The sequence below is a fragment of the Embiotoca jacksoni genome, unplaced genomic scaffold (genome assembly GCF_022577435.1).
Source record: "Embiotoca jacksoni isolate LCO1_2020_lvr unplaced genomic scaffold, fEmbJac1.0.p SCAF_27, whole genome shotgun sequence".
Lineage (NCBI taxonomy): Eukaryota > Metazoa > Chordata > Actinopteri > Embiotocidae > Embiotoca > Embiotoca jacksoni.
The window spans coordinates 5,370,501-5,388,675 of NW_027185378.1; the positions used below are offsets into that span (position 1 = coordinate 5,370,501).

Genomic DNA, 18,175 nt, shown 5'->3' on the forward strand with positions numbered 1-18,175 from the left:
AGGTGGAATGAAAAAAGGTCAAAAACAACATTGGACACTTTCAAAATAAATGTAACATAATTCCTTGTTTGATGAAAATTGAAGGATACGCGTATCATTTTAAACTCCACTAACATTTTCCATTTCATTACTGAAAAAGTGTGGATCTCTTTTTTCTTCTCCTGCATGCTAAGTGGAAGCAGAAATAACCCACTGTCATATTTTTTTAATTTTTTTTTTTTATGGACAACACTTTTTGTATCGAAGGACTTGAAAAACATACCGACAGCTCTCTGAAGGGATGGTTTAAAGTTTGCTCCCATCTTGTCAGTCGTTTGGAGCAGAAAAAGGACAGATTTGGACGTCGGGATGAAGTCTGAGTTTAACTGAAGATGGACGAGTAAACAACAATCTCCTCTGAGTGACTGTGGTACACGGAGACACCCGTCAGTGAAGGAAAACACACTGAAGCACAGCACTCATGAAGCCTTAAAATGCTCTTAATGAAAGAACAAAGTCCCACAAAGCACAATCAGAGAAAGTAAAGTGATCAGTTGAAACTCACGTGTCTCGTCTTTGGTCAAACAGAAAGGTGGAATAGTGGGGAGGAATGGGATGGAGGTTGATCTTCTTCCTGGGGTCGACTCCTCCGGTACGTCCGTTCCTTCCGGCTCAATGGAGGCTTAATGTGAGTGTGGAAAAGTGGAAAATTGAATTAAGCTGCCAAGGGGGGTTTGTGTCACTTGGCACGAGCCATCCCCCACCATCCCATCCACCCCCCCCACCCACCCACCCACCCACAACCACCGTCAAAACCCCTCCGCCTCCGCCCTCCCACCCTCACTCACCCTTTGCTCTTATCTCATTTGCTGCAACAACCCTGGTGTTTTGCGCATCTTGTTGTACTCTTACCCATAATGCTTCGAGACATGGCCCACGGTGCCAAAGGGGGCAGAGAAAGGTCAACAGTTTACAGCTGCACAGAGGTTGTGAAGTGGGCGAGGCCCGACGTGTGGACACACTGAAGCAGTGTGCCCGCTGCACAGACACATGGGCAAACATGCTGGTTGCCATTTTCATTCCCCTGCTTCGCGTGACATCACTATCGCCACACTGCTACCATCCCATGCTTCAGTTTAGATCGTTGCTGGTATGTAGGTTTCTGCTGTCTTTTCTAATCCCAGTGATAAACCTACGTGAGACGCAAAAAAGACGTGACAGCACTGTTGAAAAGATTTACGGCTTCAGTAAGATGAGACGCTGCTATGTATTTGCTATTCTTTCACTGGTTTCAGTCACGATTTATGAACGGCTTCAAATTATTGAACAAAATTACACATCTCCATTTTCAAAGTGGAATTTTTTTTTTTAGCCTTTGTTTCTTTGTCTGGCAGGGTTGGATCTATCTGTCAGGAGGCCCAGGGCAAACATTTGCTATTGACCACCCTACAAATTCCCATGATGGACAGTGAACAATACTCCTATATGGGAATAATTCAACCCGGCCTCAATGGATCAACTTGTTGGCTCCCTGCACACATGAGCAAACACAAGCGTTTCTGTCAGTCAGCGACTCCTGTTCACTGTGAATCAGTTACAACCACAGACTATATAAAGATGGACAATGTGTCACCTTTTCCTCGCACCGTACAAACGAAAAGCCAAAATATGGTGGCGCTGCCATCTTGTGTTGACTACGTCATTTGCTTTGAGAATCTTTGCAGTCATAACTGGGGACTGGAGGTGTGGTATCGAGGTATCGCGCCCCTCTCAAATGTGTGTACACATCCCTTCAACTTCATGGCTAGTTTTGTGAACCGCCGTTATGGAGCTTTGAGTTCAGATCTCCCCCCAAAATAGTGACCTATTTGGAAGAGATGGGGGAGGAGTGAACATTGGATCTGACTCAATCTGATTGGTAACACAAGAACACAACGCCCCGCCCATCGATAGCGGAAACCTGACTGGACCACAGGCCTGTCAATCAAATAGAAATGCCCCCAAAAATGCTGCTTCCTGAGGCCCAATATCTAATTAATTATGGGATTATTTTCAGATGGACCACCATCAAACCAATGAGAAGGATTGACGATAGAGAAGGACACCAAAATGACTTGCGGAACAAATGTATTGACTTTGTATTTAATGAGAGAAGTTGAATGGGAGTCAATGGAGCCGGAGGCTTTTTGTGGCCAATCCGAGCGTCCCCACGATGGCATTGCAGTTTAAGGCACTTGTCCATCTTCATGTACAGTATAGGGTTACAACCATTTATTACTCGTTGTAGATATTTCGTAATAACTAATTTCACTGTGACACAAGCTGGATGTTGCTAATGTATCTTAGCTAATGAGAAAACAACTTGAAAAAAAATTGTGTGATGTTTTGCAGCGTTTTGGCGTGAATACACATCTGGAATCTACAATCCAGCAAGAGAAACCTTTTTTCCCTTGATTTCTAAGTCAATCACGTACAGAAAAAACCCCCCACAACACTCAAAACTGCAGTTGAGACATGATACCGAGCTGATGCCTGGGTCGTCCTTCATCACGTGGCCGCATCACATCCACTCAGGCTCAAAAGAAAACTTTCCCTCAACTCGTCAGGAAACATGCTCATCCCTTGTGCACTCTTCCAACTTATGGATATTTATTTTTCGGAAGGGGGTGGGGTCTACGAAGTGAAGGGAAGCAGGAGAGGGGTAGCGGTTGTGGTGGTGGAGGGATGAAGGAGTCTTGTCACATTACATGTACCTGTCTGTGCGCGTCTTCACTTGCAGCTGTCATCTCACCTGACAGGTCTATCAGTGTCCACGGCTGATCAGAACGCGTCCCTCAGCCTGACAGGCTGAACCGACAGCGCAGCAATCCAGACTGACAGCTCCTCAGGTAGCTGGTGGAGGATGGGAGGGAGGGAACAGGGGGGTGAGGGAGGAATCTGGGGAGGGGTGAGGGGGGGGGGAGGCCGCGGAGCGAGAGGAGTACATTAAAGTGAGAAAGCAAGCACCCTGAGATAATCCGCCCCGGCGTGACTGATCTTAATGCCGCTTTCTTTAATGACAAATAAACACCTGATAATGAAGTGATTCTGAGATAATGCTTTGTAAACGAGTCGCTGCTGCCAAACGTTACCTTTAAAAAGCAACAACTCCACAATCGCTCAGAATCCTCGATCTGCCGAGGAAACACGGGGTGCCAGTTTGAGTAATCTGAAGCAAATTGAGTCTCATCTCTGACGACAATCATGCCCATTGAACCAAGGCCAAGCAGCTTGCTTAACGCAGGGGGACCAAGAGCAGTACTCCAGAAGGAAAAAAAAAAAAAACACCTGCGGGATGTGCTTTGGTTAACCCATAAAAGGTTTAAATCAAATGTCTATGATCGCACCCAAGGGGAAATGAGAAGGGAGCCCACCCCCTCTTCCCCTCCCCATCCCTCTGCGCCTTCCCTCCCCCACCTTCAACAAAAAAAACCGTGTCTTTATCTTGTCAAAAGCCATCGAAAACAAGCCCATCCAGAACGCCCCAACAACATGAGGACGAGACAAAACGGGAAAAACCTACAAGCTCCAGAGCGAAGGCTCATTTGATCAGCTTAGCTACGCTCTCCTGGCTTCTCATGTACGAGGAGTAATTAGCAATTAACAATCAGGGTTTAACTAGATCCAGTTATTATCTGTAAGCAAGAGGGGGGGAGAAAAATATCTGCCGCTTTGACATGGGAGTGCAGTAGAATTTCCATGCTCCTCGAGTTTGATAAAAAAGAAGAGTGAGGGACCCGAGCAGTAATTCTCTCATTTTCACGACATCTCTGGGCCATTTTTTTTTCTCAAATTCCCAGATCAAACAGGCTGTAACAAAAGGCCCCAAATCCCCCCTCCGCTCTCCTCCTCCTGCTCTCTCTTTCCAAAATTAGTTAAGCCTCTCAGCTCCATCATCCTCAACATGGCTCGCATCAACAACCCTACGCTGCATCGCAAATGCCGCACAGCCTCTGAAATCCACCCCTCCTCACACTCCGCTCCAACCAAACACCACCCTCCCCCACACACACCCCTCCCCTCCCCTCCGTCCAAATACGCTGAAGATTGGGGTGGAGGGTGGAGGGGCGGGTGGGGTAAAAAAAAAAAAAAAAAGAAAGAAAACTCCCCATATGTCACTCTGAATTTGGACTTACAGAAAAAAAAAAAAACACAAAGTACCCCACAGTCACGGCAGTTTGTGATTTCCCCTCCTTCATCTTTCACTTGGCTGGCGGTCTTTTATCTTTTAGGAGGGAATGATTCAAAAAAACAGGTGAAAAAAAGAATCGGGCGAGGCTGATGAATTGGACGATTCACAAAAAGTGACCGAAAAGGACAGTAAACAGTCTTGAATAAGGCGCCCTGTCCGCCTTGTGCCGCTCTCTGACATATTCAGGCCTTTTGGACGCTCCTTGTTTCCTTCTGATTACCTCAGCCGCGACTGTTTACCATCTCGGTTCACGAGGTGATGATTCAGGATTTTCAAACACTCTCAGAGACTTTCCCCCATTTCCTTTAACAACTCGGCGCCTGAGTCTGCCTTCGACACACTTTATTTTTTTTTTTTTTACTCTTCAAAAGTTTCCGGCGACTCGCCCGACTTTTGAGGCGAAGCAGGGTGAGTGATGCCAAGAGCTAACTCTGGGTTATTGCCCAGGAAGGTGCTCATTGCTGAGCTTTAAGTGATCCTGTTTCACACACTTGTCAGTTCTCCAGGCTGGCAGGTCCTTCCTGCCTCCGAGCTAGCTGCTTATAGGGTTGTCACCAGTGCAGTTAATGTTAATCACATGCTAATATTCATGTTTGCCAGCTGCGTTGGGCTGAGGACACCTGTTTCTGAACTGACGGGCCTCTGTTACGAAGGCCGTGCCCTCCTTTGGGCACTCACCCCTTAGCTTGGGCTTGGTTGGCTGTCCTGCCACCAGCAAGGCTGCAGTGAAGATGGAAATCTTCTCACCTCGAGCCATAAAGTAGAGGAAGAAAATGCTTAAAGCAATATGAAGACACCACTTTCATTGCCCATTCAGCCTGAGGCAAAATGACCATTGCAATTTCAATTGGCCCTCAGATCAAGTCTCAGTCCATCCAAGCGTGAACTCCACAGTCAGGCCACAAAAAAAACAACAAAAAAACAGCCTCATCAATTTAATCATCCCCCGTCCAAAGATTCCAAGCTAATTATTCCAGCCTTTAATTATTCCATCCGACTGCCGTTGAGATCTCTTAAAGACGGCTGGATTAGTGGATTTGGAGTATTAGCTCGGAGGGTTGGCAGACCTCTGCACTGTGATTCAGGGGGCTGAGAAACGCATCTTCAAAAGGTACCTTGAGCAGCACCTTCACAGGATCATTAACACTGGATAAATCCACGCTAAGTTGCTTAAAAGCGTGTAAAGGTGAGCTATGTTTGGGCGCTGACACTTTTGAGGGAGGAGGCTAACTAAATGTGACTTAAGGATCGCAACAGTGACACAGTTTTAAGCCACTTTGGAAGGAATTGTTTACAAGTTACTTAAAGGGCTTACGTCAACTCGGGTCAACATCAGCGACTGAGGAAAAGTCCAGGAGAAGATGCTTTGTCTGAGATTGACATTCGGAGTTGGTGTACTTTACCTTTTTCAATGTCATGGTCTGCATTCAAGGGAAGGATTTAAGCCACCGTTTTAAGCTAATGATTCAGTCACTCTTTGTTTTTCAACTAACGCGAAGTATCATTTCAGATTTGGCGGGGTTGAGTTCACACACACACACACACACACTCACGGCTAAAACCCACACTCAGATTCAACACTATTGAAAATCAATTGGTACCTTCGGAGCGCAAAGTCAGGACGTCAAGAGCCAGCTGTCAAGTTAAACTACTCTTTGCTCATGCTCGTTAAAGATGCGACTCGTCTTCCCGCTGCGCCTCCTTTAAATCTCAAACACCACCCACCCCCCAGCTCTCCAAAATGAGAGCAGCTCGTCCCGCGGCTGACAACAGAGATGTTTTGAAAGCAGGTCGGGAAAGGTTAGAGCAAGAAACATGGAACGGGGCAGTGAAAAAGACAAAAAGAATCTTGCTTTTTAATTATTTTATTAAGAGCCTTGATGCTATTAAATGCCCCAGATACATTCACCCTATAGTTCTCAATTAGACTTGACAGTTGCTGCATTACCGACAATAAATATAGCAAAGGGCTGTGCCTTAGGCCAGGAAGGACCCCTAACTATGACCCTCATATTTAATGATGAAAACAAGCAAGCACACACTCTGCCTCGCTAAAGCACACATGTGCACATCCATGCATGGCCATGTGCACACTCACACACTCACACTCACACACACACACACACACACACACACACACACACACACACACACACACACTCATCCTCTCAGTGCTGCGGCTCCGTATTACACAAGCACAGTAGGGGCCTGCAAAAAAAAAAAAACAGCATCTGTGGGGTTTTGTAAAGGCATTACAGATATAAAGGTGGGCGCGTGAAAGAACACCTTTTACACATTTGAAGGGGAGAGAGTCATTTTAAACTTTGTGAGGAACAAAAAAAAACAAATAATGAGTAACATGTTATTCATGATGTGTTTTCGTTTCCTGTTTTTGCAGCTTTTGGGATGCCAGTGTTGGTTGGTCAGGACACCACTTTGTTGGATTCCATTAATATTCAATGAATCCTAATGATTTAGTTCAATACGACTTTACTTTAGTCCCATTAGTACCATCAGCCGGTCAAAAGTTTCACTTAACCATTGAAATTATTCAACGTGTAGTAAATGGATTCGCAAAAGTCATGCTGCTGCGTGATTTCCAGACCAACACGGCAGGCACCGTGAAGGAGGACCTGCTTCCTATGAAGATATTAAGGGCTCATTCTATGGTCACAAAGAGACAATAATTCTTACTGTGTGTTCAGACCAAACGTGAAGCGAACTTTTGCCTGAACACACCGTACGTTTCTGGTGAGTATAAACTCCTAAAAACATGAATATGAATATTACATTCCACTTCTGCCAAGAGATCCCCCTAAATCCTACCAGACCTCCAAGTCAAATAATAAATGCAGGTTCGGAAAGTTCGAATATATTCGACTTCACTTCTTATAGGAAATACGGATGGAACTGACATCAGATGGTTTCATTTCTTGATGTCCTGAATGCTTTAGGCTTCGTTCAGACTGCAGGCAAATAGGATTTCTTTCTCAAATCAGATCTTTAGGATAAAACTGTCTGCACTGTTATTTGCAAGACAACAGGAATTGGTTCTGGTGTCTTCCGACATCAACTGACCTATTTGGATGGTTTGCTGAGGTAATGGCGTAAGTGTAGCTACGCAAAGTGCCAGCAGACAATATATTTCGGTGTCTGCCAACGGACCGCCGCTCTTGTTGTCCTCCATAGCAACAAAATGGACACTCTCTACTAGCGCTCTGCTAGTGGTGAAACAGAGTCTGCCCTCTCTGTCACTCTCAATATGATGTCATCCTTGTCTGTCGCGTTGTGAAATCGGACCTGAGCCACCAGAGCGTACAGACTGAGACGCATTTGTAGAAATCAGATTTGTCAAACCACCTTTAAACGTGGTTCGGATCCCGTTTGCAAAAATCACGTGGTGTGGTTTTCTGCTGTTCAGACTTTTGATAAATCAACCCGGATACAATCTGGATGTGACACAAAACGGACAAGGCTGAACTCGGTTTTTCCCATTTCTCATTTCTTTTTTAATATCTTTTTTAATACACTTTAATATGTCCAGGGTATAACAAAATATTTATACCATATACCAGTGATGATGTTCATTACAACCAAAACCATGACACGCTTTCAGAGGAAACACATTTTCTTTACTGGATAGAAATTTTGACAAAACACATTCGTCAGTAACTGTCAACATGTCAGACGGACGTCACAGGGCTTTAAAGAAATGAAACGTACAGAATTTCAACAACTAAAAGGCAAGTCGGAGATCATTTTAACATCAATGATGAAGCCAAATTTGACAATCATGTGAGTGACAAAGGCAAATGAACAGTGAACAAAACCCTCCTGCTCTTTGTGATGTCCACATATTCACATATGTAGTTCCATCACAGTATCTCCGGATGGATCGCTGAGTCGAAACCTCCGAGCTTTAACTCCTTAGAGCGAGTCGTCAACGGCACAACACAACAGAAAAACGCTTTTTATTTTTTAGATCGAACAGACAAATTGTCGCGAAGGTTGTCACATTTAGTTCCTGTCAGAGTTTGGTGTCTCTTTTCAAAATAAAAGCCTTTCAACTGTGTTGGCAATTGTTGGAATCAGTTGTCATTATAGACAGTTTTTTTTTGTTTTTGCTAAAGTGTGCTGCTGTGTCTGGACAACTAAATTTGTGCAGGGAAGTGGCTACTCTCTACAGCTCCAGTAAAAATGAAAATACTAACTATGAGGCAACCATTGCGAGGTCAAACTATGCTAGTTTCACAGTCTGTGCAATAAGGACACGGCCATTCTCACTGCAGTGTTACAGTACAGTATATTTCACCAATCTAAGTCTGCGCATACTCACGTACAGGTACACAGTGGAGTGCACAAACAAACACTCACATACACACTCCCACAGGCAACTCTCCAGGCATGTCATTAAGCTAGAAAATACTAGAGTTTCCCATTGGCAAAGGCTCCCTCCTGGAACTGAGGGATGAAGCTCTTGAAGTACGCCCTGGGTGAGAGAGGAAGAGGTCGGAGAGAGGGGGAAGAGGGAGAGGGGGGGGGGGGCAGAGAAAGTATGGCAAGTAAAACATCCAAAATGTGACAATAATTGCACTTCAACTGCTTCAAAGCATCTAACAAACTCACCGGGTCAGTCGCAGCCTCAGTGTGTATCATAGTGTACATGAAAGGCAGAATGTGTTTACTTCCTAGTCTCCGCATGTTAACACAGGAAAACACAGAGGGAAACACAGGAGACATTGCTCAACCACAAGAAAAAAAAAAAAATCAAAAAGGGAAAATAAACAACAAGACACAAAGTACTATTTGGCATGTGTTTACGTCAGGTTAGACTTGAATGTTGAAATACTGCAGCAGTTTGGGAACTGCACTTAAAAGCTTTGGTTCTAAAGTTAGATTAGAAGATTACTAACACTCTCCATCCATTATCTATACCCGCTTTATCCTGTACAGGCTCACGGGGGGCGGGGGCGGGGGGGGGGGGGGGAGGGGGCTGCAGCTGATCCCAGCTGACTTTGGCCGAAGGGCGGATGCACCCTCGACACGTTGTCAGTGCGTCGTAAGGCCAACACACAACTATCCGCGCCGACGTTTACTCCTACATCCAATTTACAATCACCAATAGCAACACTCTCATATCCGTGAAACACGAAGCAGGAACCAGCAGCTGATTAGCGTAAACGCTCGATGCATAGTTACTCAGCAAACCCGACTTCATCCAAAGGACAGAAAATCCACAACTTACTAATTAAAGTGTCTTATTTGGTTCCAGACAAAGAGGTTTGTGGTTTTGTGGAGTTAAATTGCACTATTTCTTAGCCAGACCTGAAACAACCCTCCTTAAGTTTACGAATCGCAGTATCAAACAGACTAAATTTTGGAGAAATAAAAATATACAAAGGTTCATTTTGTTTGTAAGCTTGAATATTTGATCTAAAAGTGGACATTTTAACGGACACTGCCACATTAAACAGTGTTTAACTTCCTGAAATATCAACCGGAACAAAACACGGAGGCACGCTAGAATATATCAGCCTCTTAAAAGCAATGAAAGACTTCCAGCCTCATATACGACTATAATATGATGTTTTATGAAGTAGATTCATAATATAAATGACATGACAAGTGATTTTAGGTTTATTAGTTGGTTAACTGTCTGGCTGCTTTTAGTAGATTGCCATATAGTGAGCAAAACTAGCTCATCCAGGGGGATATTAAGTGTTAATTTCCTCAAAGAAAACTATGAAAAATATTATTTTTTTTACACGACGAAAACAAAACTAAAAAAAAAAAAACTACAAATATTTGATAAGGAGAACTAGGACGAAATGTTTGTCATTGATAAATAAAAACTAAACAAAAACATTAAAGATCATTAACATAAGCAGCTGACCTGTTGTACTGCTGCAAGTAAGAAGAACCATTCAGTAACATTATGGGCGTGTCAGTAAACAGATTTATGACGCAAACTCATTACAACGAGCGCACGCGGCGACAAAACAGCCGAGACAAACTCCAAACACACATGGGGCAGCCGCCATTTATACACGGTGAAATAACGGCAAGCTCACGTTAATCTAACGCGGCTCACGTACGACAGGGGATGTGGATCTAGCGTTAATGTTACTTTCAGTTGCGCATCTTTAATGTTATTGCCAGAAGGAATAAATCAGTAGCAGGATTACAGACGGCGCTCCGTCTAAAGCTTCCCCCGGATGTTCATCGCCATTAAATCTCACTATTCATGTCCTAAATGTGGAATAATCCTTTAGAATATGTACCAAACATGTAATTTCCAAAATGCACGTGGCAGGTTTGACATACTTTGCCCTCTTGGCCATCTCGTTGCCATCCCAGCGTGGGCTGTAGGGATAGGACTTCTGCACCTGGGAGTAGAGCTGGCCGCTGTTCGTGAAGTGGTACACGGACTGGAAGGTGAGGGTGGGCTGGTCCCTGGGGAAGTACAGCGGGAGATCCACTGCAAAGTGGACGGGGAGACAGACATGTTGAAGAGGGAGAGAGGGGAAAAGAAGACCGGAAGGCGACTGAATCAAAAGTCATCCAAATCACTAAACTCTGTACGGGCGTGTCTGTGCGACCTTTCGTACCGTGCACGAGGAAGCAAAAGTCTTTCCACATGAGCAGAAGGGTGAGTTTTGTGAAGCCCTCGGCGTCATACTCCACCACCCCCCTGCAACACACGCACTGATTATATTCGTGTTTCCAACGACAGAAACAAATTATTGGCCGCTGCACACACGTTGGGATCACTTCAGTGGAGGATGTGGTCCCCGATAGATGACTCACATTCCAAAGTGGCTGAGAAAAGCAGCGATGTACTCTCTCCTCTTGTGATAGCCTTGGATGACATACTGCACCTAAAACAGAGCAAAGTTAGAGGGTGAGTGGAAGTGAAAGCAGGCAAAAGCAAACAGTATTTGAAAGTGAGCAGCGGCGACTCCTGAGGAGAAACGTTCGGAACGAACGACACAAGCGGATCTGACTGGAAACCCAAAGAAGGTTCTCCCACCTGTAGCGGGAACCTGACACCCCCCCACCCCCCCAGGCATGTCAAGCACACCAGAATATACTCCTCTCCGGGAGCCTGATATCTAATTAATTCAGGAATTATTGTCAGATGGAGCGTCAGAACACGGTTCAGAAGGAGTAAATTTAGCAAATGACACCATAACGACTTGCAGAAAAGATGTAATGACTTTGTATTTCACGAGATAAGTTGAATGCGAGGCTTTTTGGAAGCAACCCCTTTGGTACTATTGCACTTTATGGCACTTCCATGTTTGGTTTCACTTATCAGATCTGGAAACTACACCCACTTTTATATACAGTTTACACTTATTTGACTTTAGAATTAAAGGGTATCAGCTGAATCAACAAAATAAAAATCTAACTTTTTAAGACGTTCTTGCTCCAGTTATATTTAAGACCAATATAAATCTAGGGAAAAATACCTGTTTAAACTAACTCGCAAATAACTGCAGAGAAATGCCGTAAATGAACTTTGTGAGCCAAGGCAATGTAGTCGTTTAAAGATGTGACGTCCTGATTGGTTAATCCAGTGAGAAAATGGTCCTGACAGGAGCAGCACAGTTTTAACAATTATTTCCATGGCATTATGAATGGAGTTGATGGGTGACAGCAGTAAGACAAACATAGCATGGTCGGACTCGGAGAGATGACTTGCAACAAAGACCGTCACTGAGAGTGGCATGAGGGAGTCCAAGGTCTCAGACCGCTGACCTGGCAGCAACTTCATTCATGCACCCGTTCAAGAATAATGGAACAATAATGTTTAAGAATATTGTGCATATTGATCTCAGTCGTATGCTCGCGTACCTCTTTTGTCCCCACTCGTCATCTGTCTTTTCCACATCGTTTCAGGGTCTTTCTTGAGAAGTGAACTTTTTAATAGTATCTTTCAGTTTAAAGCCAGCCCCAAGTACAAAAGTAGTATTACATGCAAGTCTTTGTACGGGCAAATTTAAATGTCGCAGAAGTACTAAGTCTTTAACTTAACACTTGACAGCCAAATAAGCTGGTGTTAACAGCTCTACCAAAGAATCTGTCAAATGTAACAAGAAGACCGTCTGCTCAAGGTGCTGTATTAATTTTTATACAATTTTTCCATTTCAGTGACCATTTTTATTTCGCGCCTCTACATTAAGTTTTGTTTTAAAGTTCCTTTTTTTTTTTAAAATTTCGTAACACAATGTTTTATTTCAAAATGCCTCCCATTGAACAAATTTCCTTTTATGTCACTTTACGTAATGAAACATTTTGTTTCACAATGTTCCTTTTCACGACACAGGTGTTCTCACCTTTCAACCAGTCATGTAACTGTTCCGCTGTTGCACATAACACATAGCAGCATACATAAAAAGGTAGTGAGATGGAATTTAGACAAGTAGAGACACACTAACCCACTGCAGTGCACGAGTACAGCTTCCCCTGTTGTGAGCACATGACCAGCATGTCTTCAGCACATGTTGACAGGTGTGATTAACGATTATCTTTAGGTCCAAAGAGGAGAAGTTCAGGGCTCGCTTGACTGTTGAGCATCTGGGCAGGTGAGAAGGCCTGCGGTCAGCCAGCCAACCGTGAAGGTGACCGACTCTGTTCGCCTCGCAACACTGAGCCTTTGCAGGATCCTGATATTTCACTGTCGGGCCATGCTGTTGACTACTTCGATTACTGGACAACTCAGAAGATACCTGTCGCAGAATTCCTTTAGCTGTAACTACATACCAACTTGAACGCTTTCTTTATTTAAAGAGGCATAAACAATATGCAGCTGAGTAAAATCCATTTCTTACCACACCAGCGGGAATATGTTTTACAACGTAGTTATGGACAGTGATGTTCTGATTGATGCTACAATTTTGCCTCGTGGTATTTAAAAGATAATTCCAGTTGATTTCAAACTGGTGTACTTTCCATCAACGTGGCTATTGTGACAATATGGGTCATACTAATTTTACACAAGCTAAGTGTGAGGAGGATCACAAATCATTGCATTTGATTTCTGGTGTTGTTGCTGTGATTACTGCTCTCCGCAGCAGACTGAGAGATGAACTTTTGCTGCACAAACAAGCTACCTGTTGTTTCCAGACTTGAGAAATAGATGTGCCCACAGAGGAGAGTGATTCCAGCTGTGTAACTACAACAAATAAACCTTCAGGCCTTATCACCACTGTTTCCACCACCCCCAAAATAAGCTGGAGAAAAGACAGAAGAAAGATGGACCAAACCAAACACATCAAATCCTATAAAAGGGGTTAAAACACGTGTCCCCACCCGCAATTTATACTCACCTCCGGCTACATACCTGGACCCACAACGATCCAAGTGAAAATGGTAGCTGAGAGATACATGAGTTGGATATCATACCCTCAGTAAAACTATACAAAAAACAAAAGAGTGGGATTGTTTGTTTGTTGAGTTGTGTTTTGGTTTAATCGCACTGCAGTTACTCACAGTTGGAGTCTCTATCACCCAGTGTGTATCTTACCATTTTATTGTTGCAACATGAAAAGGGCTGGCATGCTATCCGCAGCCTCCTGGGTAAACAGTGCATTTTTGCCTTGAGCTTAGCACATTTCAAACGGGAAATATTACAGGTTCAATAAACTGGGATTATCCTTTGGTCAGAGAAGCATGTTGCCACAGTGGGGTAAATAACACAAGAGTTTTTAGACGTTTAAGAAAGTAGAGGTCACGCCGCAATTTGAAGAATAAACTGAAGGATGAAGTAGAGTTCCCATATTTACAGGAAGGGATAAACCGAGCTTGTCCTTCAGAAGTGTAAGAATAATGAGCTGATTTGATAATTGGTGCCAGCGTGTTTATAATGCTTCATCGATGATTATTCGTTGCAGTCAAAGCATATTGTAAAATTGTGGTTCATTTGAGGCCACGGTGTGTCATTAATAAGCTGGAGAAAGTATTGCCTTCCCCACTGCCACAGCATATTTGTGATTACTCACCAACCATGTATGAATGACGGCATTTTGTGAAAGAGGAAAGTCGTAATCTGTGATACACACAGTAGTGAGTATGATGGGTCTCATCTCTGCAAGAACTCTTAAACACGTACACGTATTGTGACTCAGCGTCCTGTTCAATTATGTTTACATGGAACAGTGGAGGCGGCAATTTAGCTTTCTCAAAAGCTGCAAGGCCGCATACTCAATAAGCTGTTTATTTAGTGACACTGTATGTGTGTGTGTGTGTGTCTGTTTGAAGGGAACTGTGGTTCACTGAACTTTCACACTCATACTGAGAAAGGATTTCCTGCCTCCACTGTCAACGTGACTTGCGGCCAAGTCGTTCTATTGGCTGCCTGGAGCTTTGAGTGATGCAAGATAGGTGATCTTGCTCTGCAGGTATTCAAACATGCCCGCACCCATGACTCCCTCGCCTGCGCATTCATTTATTGTGTTTGTGCATGTGTCCGTGGGGAGCGTGATGCAATAACGCCGGAAGTGATGAAGAAATCTCTTCTCCCTCTCTGTCACATACGCATTCACACCACCCACAACTTTCATGTTATTAAGTGTAACTGAGCCCATATCTGACGAAAAATGTATCTTAAAAATCAATAGTTTATGGTATTGAGTAATTTTTTTTTTATACAGTGTGTATTAACACCAAGCACTATAGCAAACACTGTACTGAAAATAAGAATAATTAATCACTAAAAGACGATCACATGCTCAGACATTAGTGTCCACTTGATTCTATTTAAGAATAATAAAAGTACAGTTTACAGACATGATACTGAAATGAATAAAAAAAATACACTGTAACTAACACGTCCACATATTAGAAATATCGTGACTTACTTGGGAGTTTGCTGTTTTTTTCTGCTTCTGGGAGATGCACTCTCACTGCTCATTGCTCTTTTCTTCATGTACAGTGAATAAGTCACTGTATGGATTAATCAGCCTGATGATTCACGTGTTGTGCTCTCTCGTGCTGCCACCATCACTTGGGTGGCAGAGTTCAACTTTTTTTTTACTGACAGTAAAGCAAAGATGTTTGTGTCGATAATCATGTGAAAGTACTTAATGTGAAAGTCGAAGATATACATATGAAAAAAAACCCTAATGGTTAACTTGGTTAGAACAAGACATTCACATATTGATATCTGACCTCTACAGTATGGATGTAAACCTTTAATAGCATTTCTTGGTATTTTAGGATTATAAATGAACAAATTTGCAATTTATGAATTTCTTGCATTTCAATCAGATAAAATGTATCTTTTAATACAGATCTGAGGAACGTAATATTGGAAAAATTAAATTTTAGCCAAGAAACAATATGCAGAAAGTACCCAGCCAGCTGGTGAGAAATTGGCACCACACTGCAGGCATAAACCCGCATTTAGTGGTACCTGGACGATCCACTGTCTGCAAGATGATCAGAATGCAAATATAAGGATTTAATGGAGATGAATTATATTGAAATTAATTTAATGGAGTAAAAGTTTGTGAATTTGACCTTTTGTTAATTCCAAAATTGAAATGAATTGTCGTAGCAAAGTGGTTTTGGTCATTTGCAGTTGAAAAAACATCATCTATTCAATTGGAACAAATTCTGTTAAAAAAGATGAAGTGATGAAGATTATAAGTGCTGATTCAAAAGCCATTTACTTACTAATTCATCGTGTTGTAAGATATTCTACAGGCTGCTCTGAACACATTTCTTCAGAAAAGCAGTAAAAAGTAAGATCCTTCGCCGATATGATGGAGTAATTTAGCTCTGGTTCCCTTGGAATAGTTGCAGCGTGAATTCTTAGTCATTATAGGGGCAGGAACAACCTGTTATTTACTCTGTTTCCAATCAAATAAATGTTTTTTCCTCCACAAATAATAACCAATTTGTGTCGGTGTAATCATGCATCCAACCAACAAGTGATTACTATTGTTCCCGTTGACAGTGCTTCTCCTACTGTGTACTGCACAGCGTGTGTTCAAATGCAAAGAGGACGGCAGCAATGAGATCACAATCTCTATATGTCAGCCATACATTTCACTGTTGTGATTGGATTGATCATTATGTTGATAACATATCTTGATGCAGACTATAACAGTGACCTAGAACACACATAAAGAGACACCTACAAAAATGGGGAATGTCATTAAAGCAGACACTTGACACATTTTATTATTCTCCTTCTATTATTAATTATTCTGTCTTTTTCTCAGTCTAATTATCACTATCTTGTCAAAACTGAAATTGGTCAAGTCAGTTCATCACCAATGTGCATGTCACAAGGCCTATTAACCTCTGAAGCTGACTTACATTGGTAATTTCAGAGCTCTGCAGACACAGTGTGCTGCCATCACCCAGCACAATCACAGTCAGTCACAGCGGTATGTGGCAGTACACTGTAGTTGTGTCAATGCAATCCTAGCATCTGGAATAAGTGGGAGGAAATAACTGATGGTGTTAAAAGAATTAAATGACTGCACAGCTTGTCCTCGCAGAGATTTTCTGAGATGCTAGAACAATGTCCTATTTATTTATGTATTTTAATATATTTTTTGGCTTCAGTTGAACAAATTCACATACTTTTACAGCCACACAGAACAATAATATAATGACTCCTTCTCACTGCTTACATTTCCAAAGCTCAGGTTGTATTTTTTTGGGGGGCAAGAAGTGACACCATAGAATGCCAAATGCTATTTCTTGTTCCACAAAAGAGCCACATGTGTGCTATTGAAGGAGACTTTGCTAATTGCTACTTAAAGCCAATTCTGGATTAATTCTCACATCCAAAAGCCACAATCAAAACATTTTAAAGCCCAACAGGTCATCCGAAAAAACATTATTAATGCTGTAGTTCAGGATTGGTTTGTTTCTACCTGTCAAACAGCTCCTTCTCTGTTATGCTTGGAGATGACTCTTTCTCTTCAGCATCTCTGTTTTGTGGGGTTCCCCAGAGATCTATTCTGGGTCCCTTTTTAATTACAGCATCTATGGGGCAAACAATGCAAAGATAGAGATTTTTGTTGCTTTGCAGGTGATATGCAACTGTGTATATTAAGTCTTGCTTTATGAATTAAGAATTGGACACAATTTTTACAAAAATAAATAGAATTACACATAGGTTATGTATATCTAACTTCAGATTTTTTCTTTTTGATTCTCACATGATTTAAATGGTAAAGTCCTGCTTTGTCCACCTGGGAAATTTAACCAAAATTATCCTCTCATTTGCAGATCTAGAAAAAGGTCTTTCATGCTTTTATCTCAGACTTGAATACTGTCACTTTATCCTGTTCTCAGCAGGCGATACACCCAAAGACTATGGCTTATACAAAGCCCTGCAGCCAGGCTTTTAACAGAGAAGCGACCACATCGCTGACAATTCCCTAAAAACCTGATCGCTGTTTTAAATCCTCGGGCGGGGCCCTTCTAATAGCTCCAAAATCTCTCCTTAAAACTCACTGATGTCTTTTTCCTATCTGACAGCATTACAGTGTTATTTGATCGTTTTATAATTTTTATTGCAGTTACTGCAATTCTTTGTTTTTAATGTACTTTTTAACTATGTTTGGATATGTACAACATAAACATGTTATAAATATTATTACACTTTGCAATATAACAATCTAGAAGTAAAATATGTACTGCTGCAGCCCAATTAAGTGCTTCAGCTAACTGGCTATCAACCCAGCTCTCCTTACATTAGAACACAATTACCTGTGGAAGTTGCTTGAATATTTTAAATATAATTAAGTCTGGCACTTTTCAAATAATCTATTTCAATTAAGTAAGTATAGTATATAGTAAGTGAAGTATATTGTTTAAAATAAAAAAAAATAATGCTGCAGAATTCTAAGATTTTAAGTGAAACAAAATGTTAAGAAACATCAAATTTGTTAAGATCAAGGCAACACAAATGCTGCTTCTTACTTTTAAGGTGAAGTGTAA

General features: G+C 42.2%; 1 protein-coding gene across 1 annotated transcript in view; it reads right to left on the reverse strand.

Annotated features, from left to right (window-relative positions):
• Positions 1-7,820: 7,820 nt before the first annotated feature.
• Positions 7,821-18,175, reverse strand: part of babam2 (BRISC and BRCA1 A complex member 2) — a 78,171-nt gene continuing 67,816 nt past the window's right edge. Inside the window, exons 9-12 of the mRNA XM_069160938.1 lie at positions 11,018-11,088; positions 10,819-10,901; positions 10,535-10,688; positions 7,821-8,699 (exon numbers count right to left, since the gene is read on the reverse strand). Of these exons, the coding sequence (XP_069017039.1) occupies positions 8,636-8,699; positions 10,535-10,688; positions 10,819-10,901; positions 11,018-11,088 (372 nt within the window). The 3' untranslated portion in view covers positions 7,821-8,635. The remainder of the gene's footprint in view (positions 8,700-10,534; positions 10,689-10,818; positions 10,902-11,017; positions 11,089-18,175) is intronic.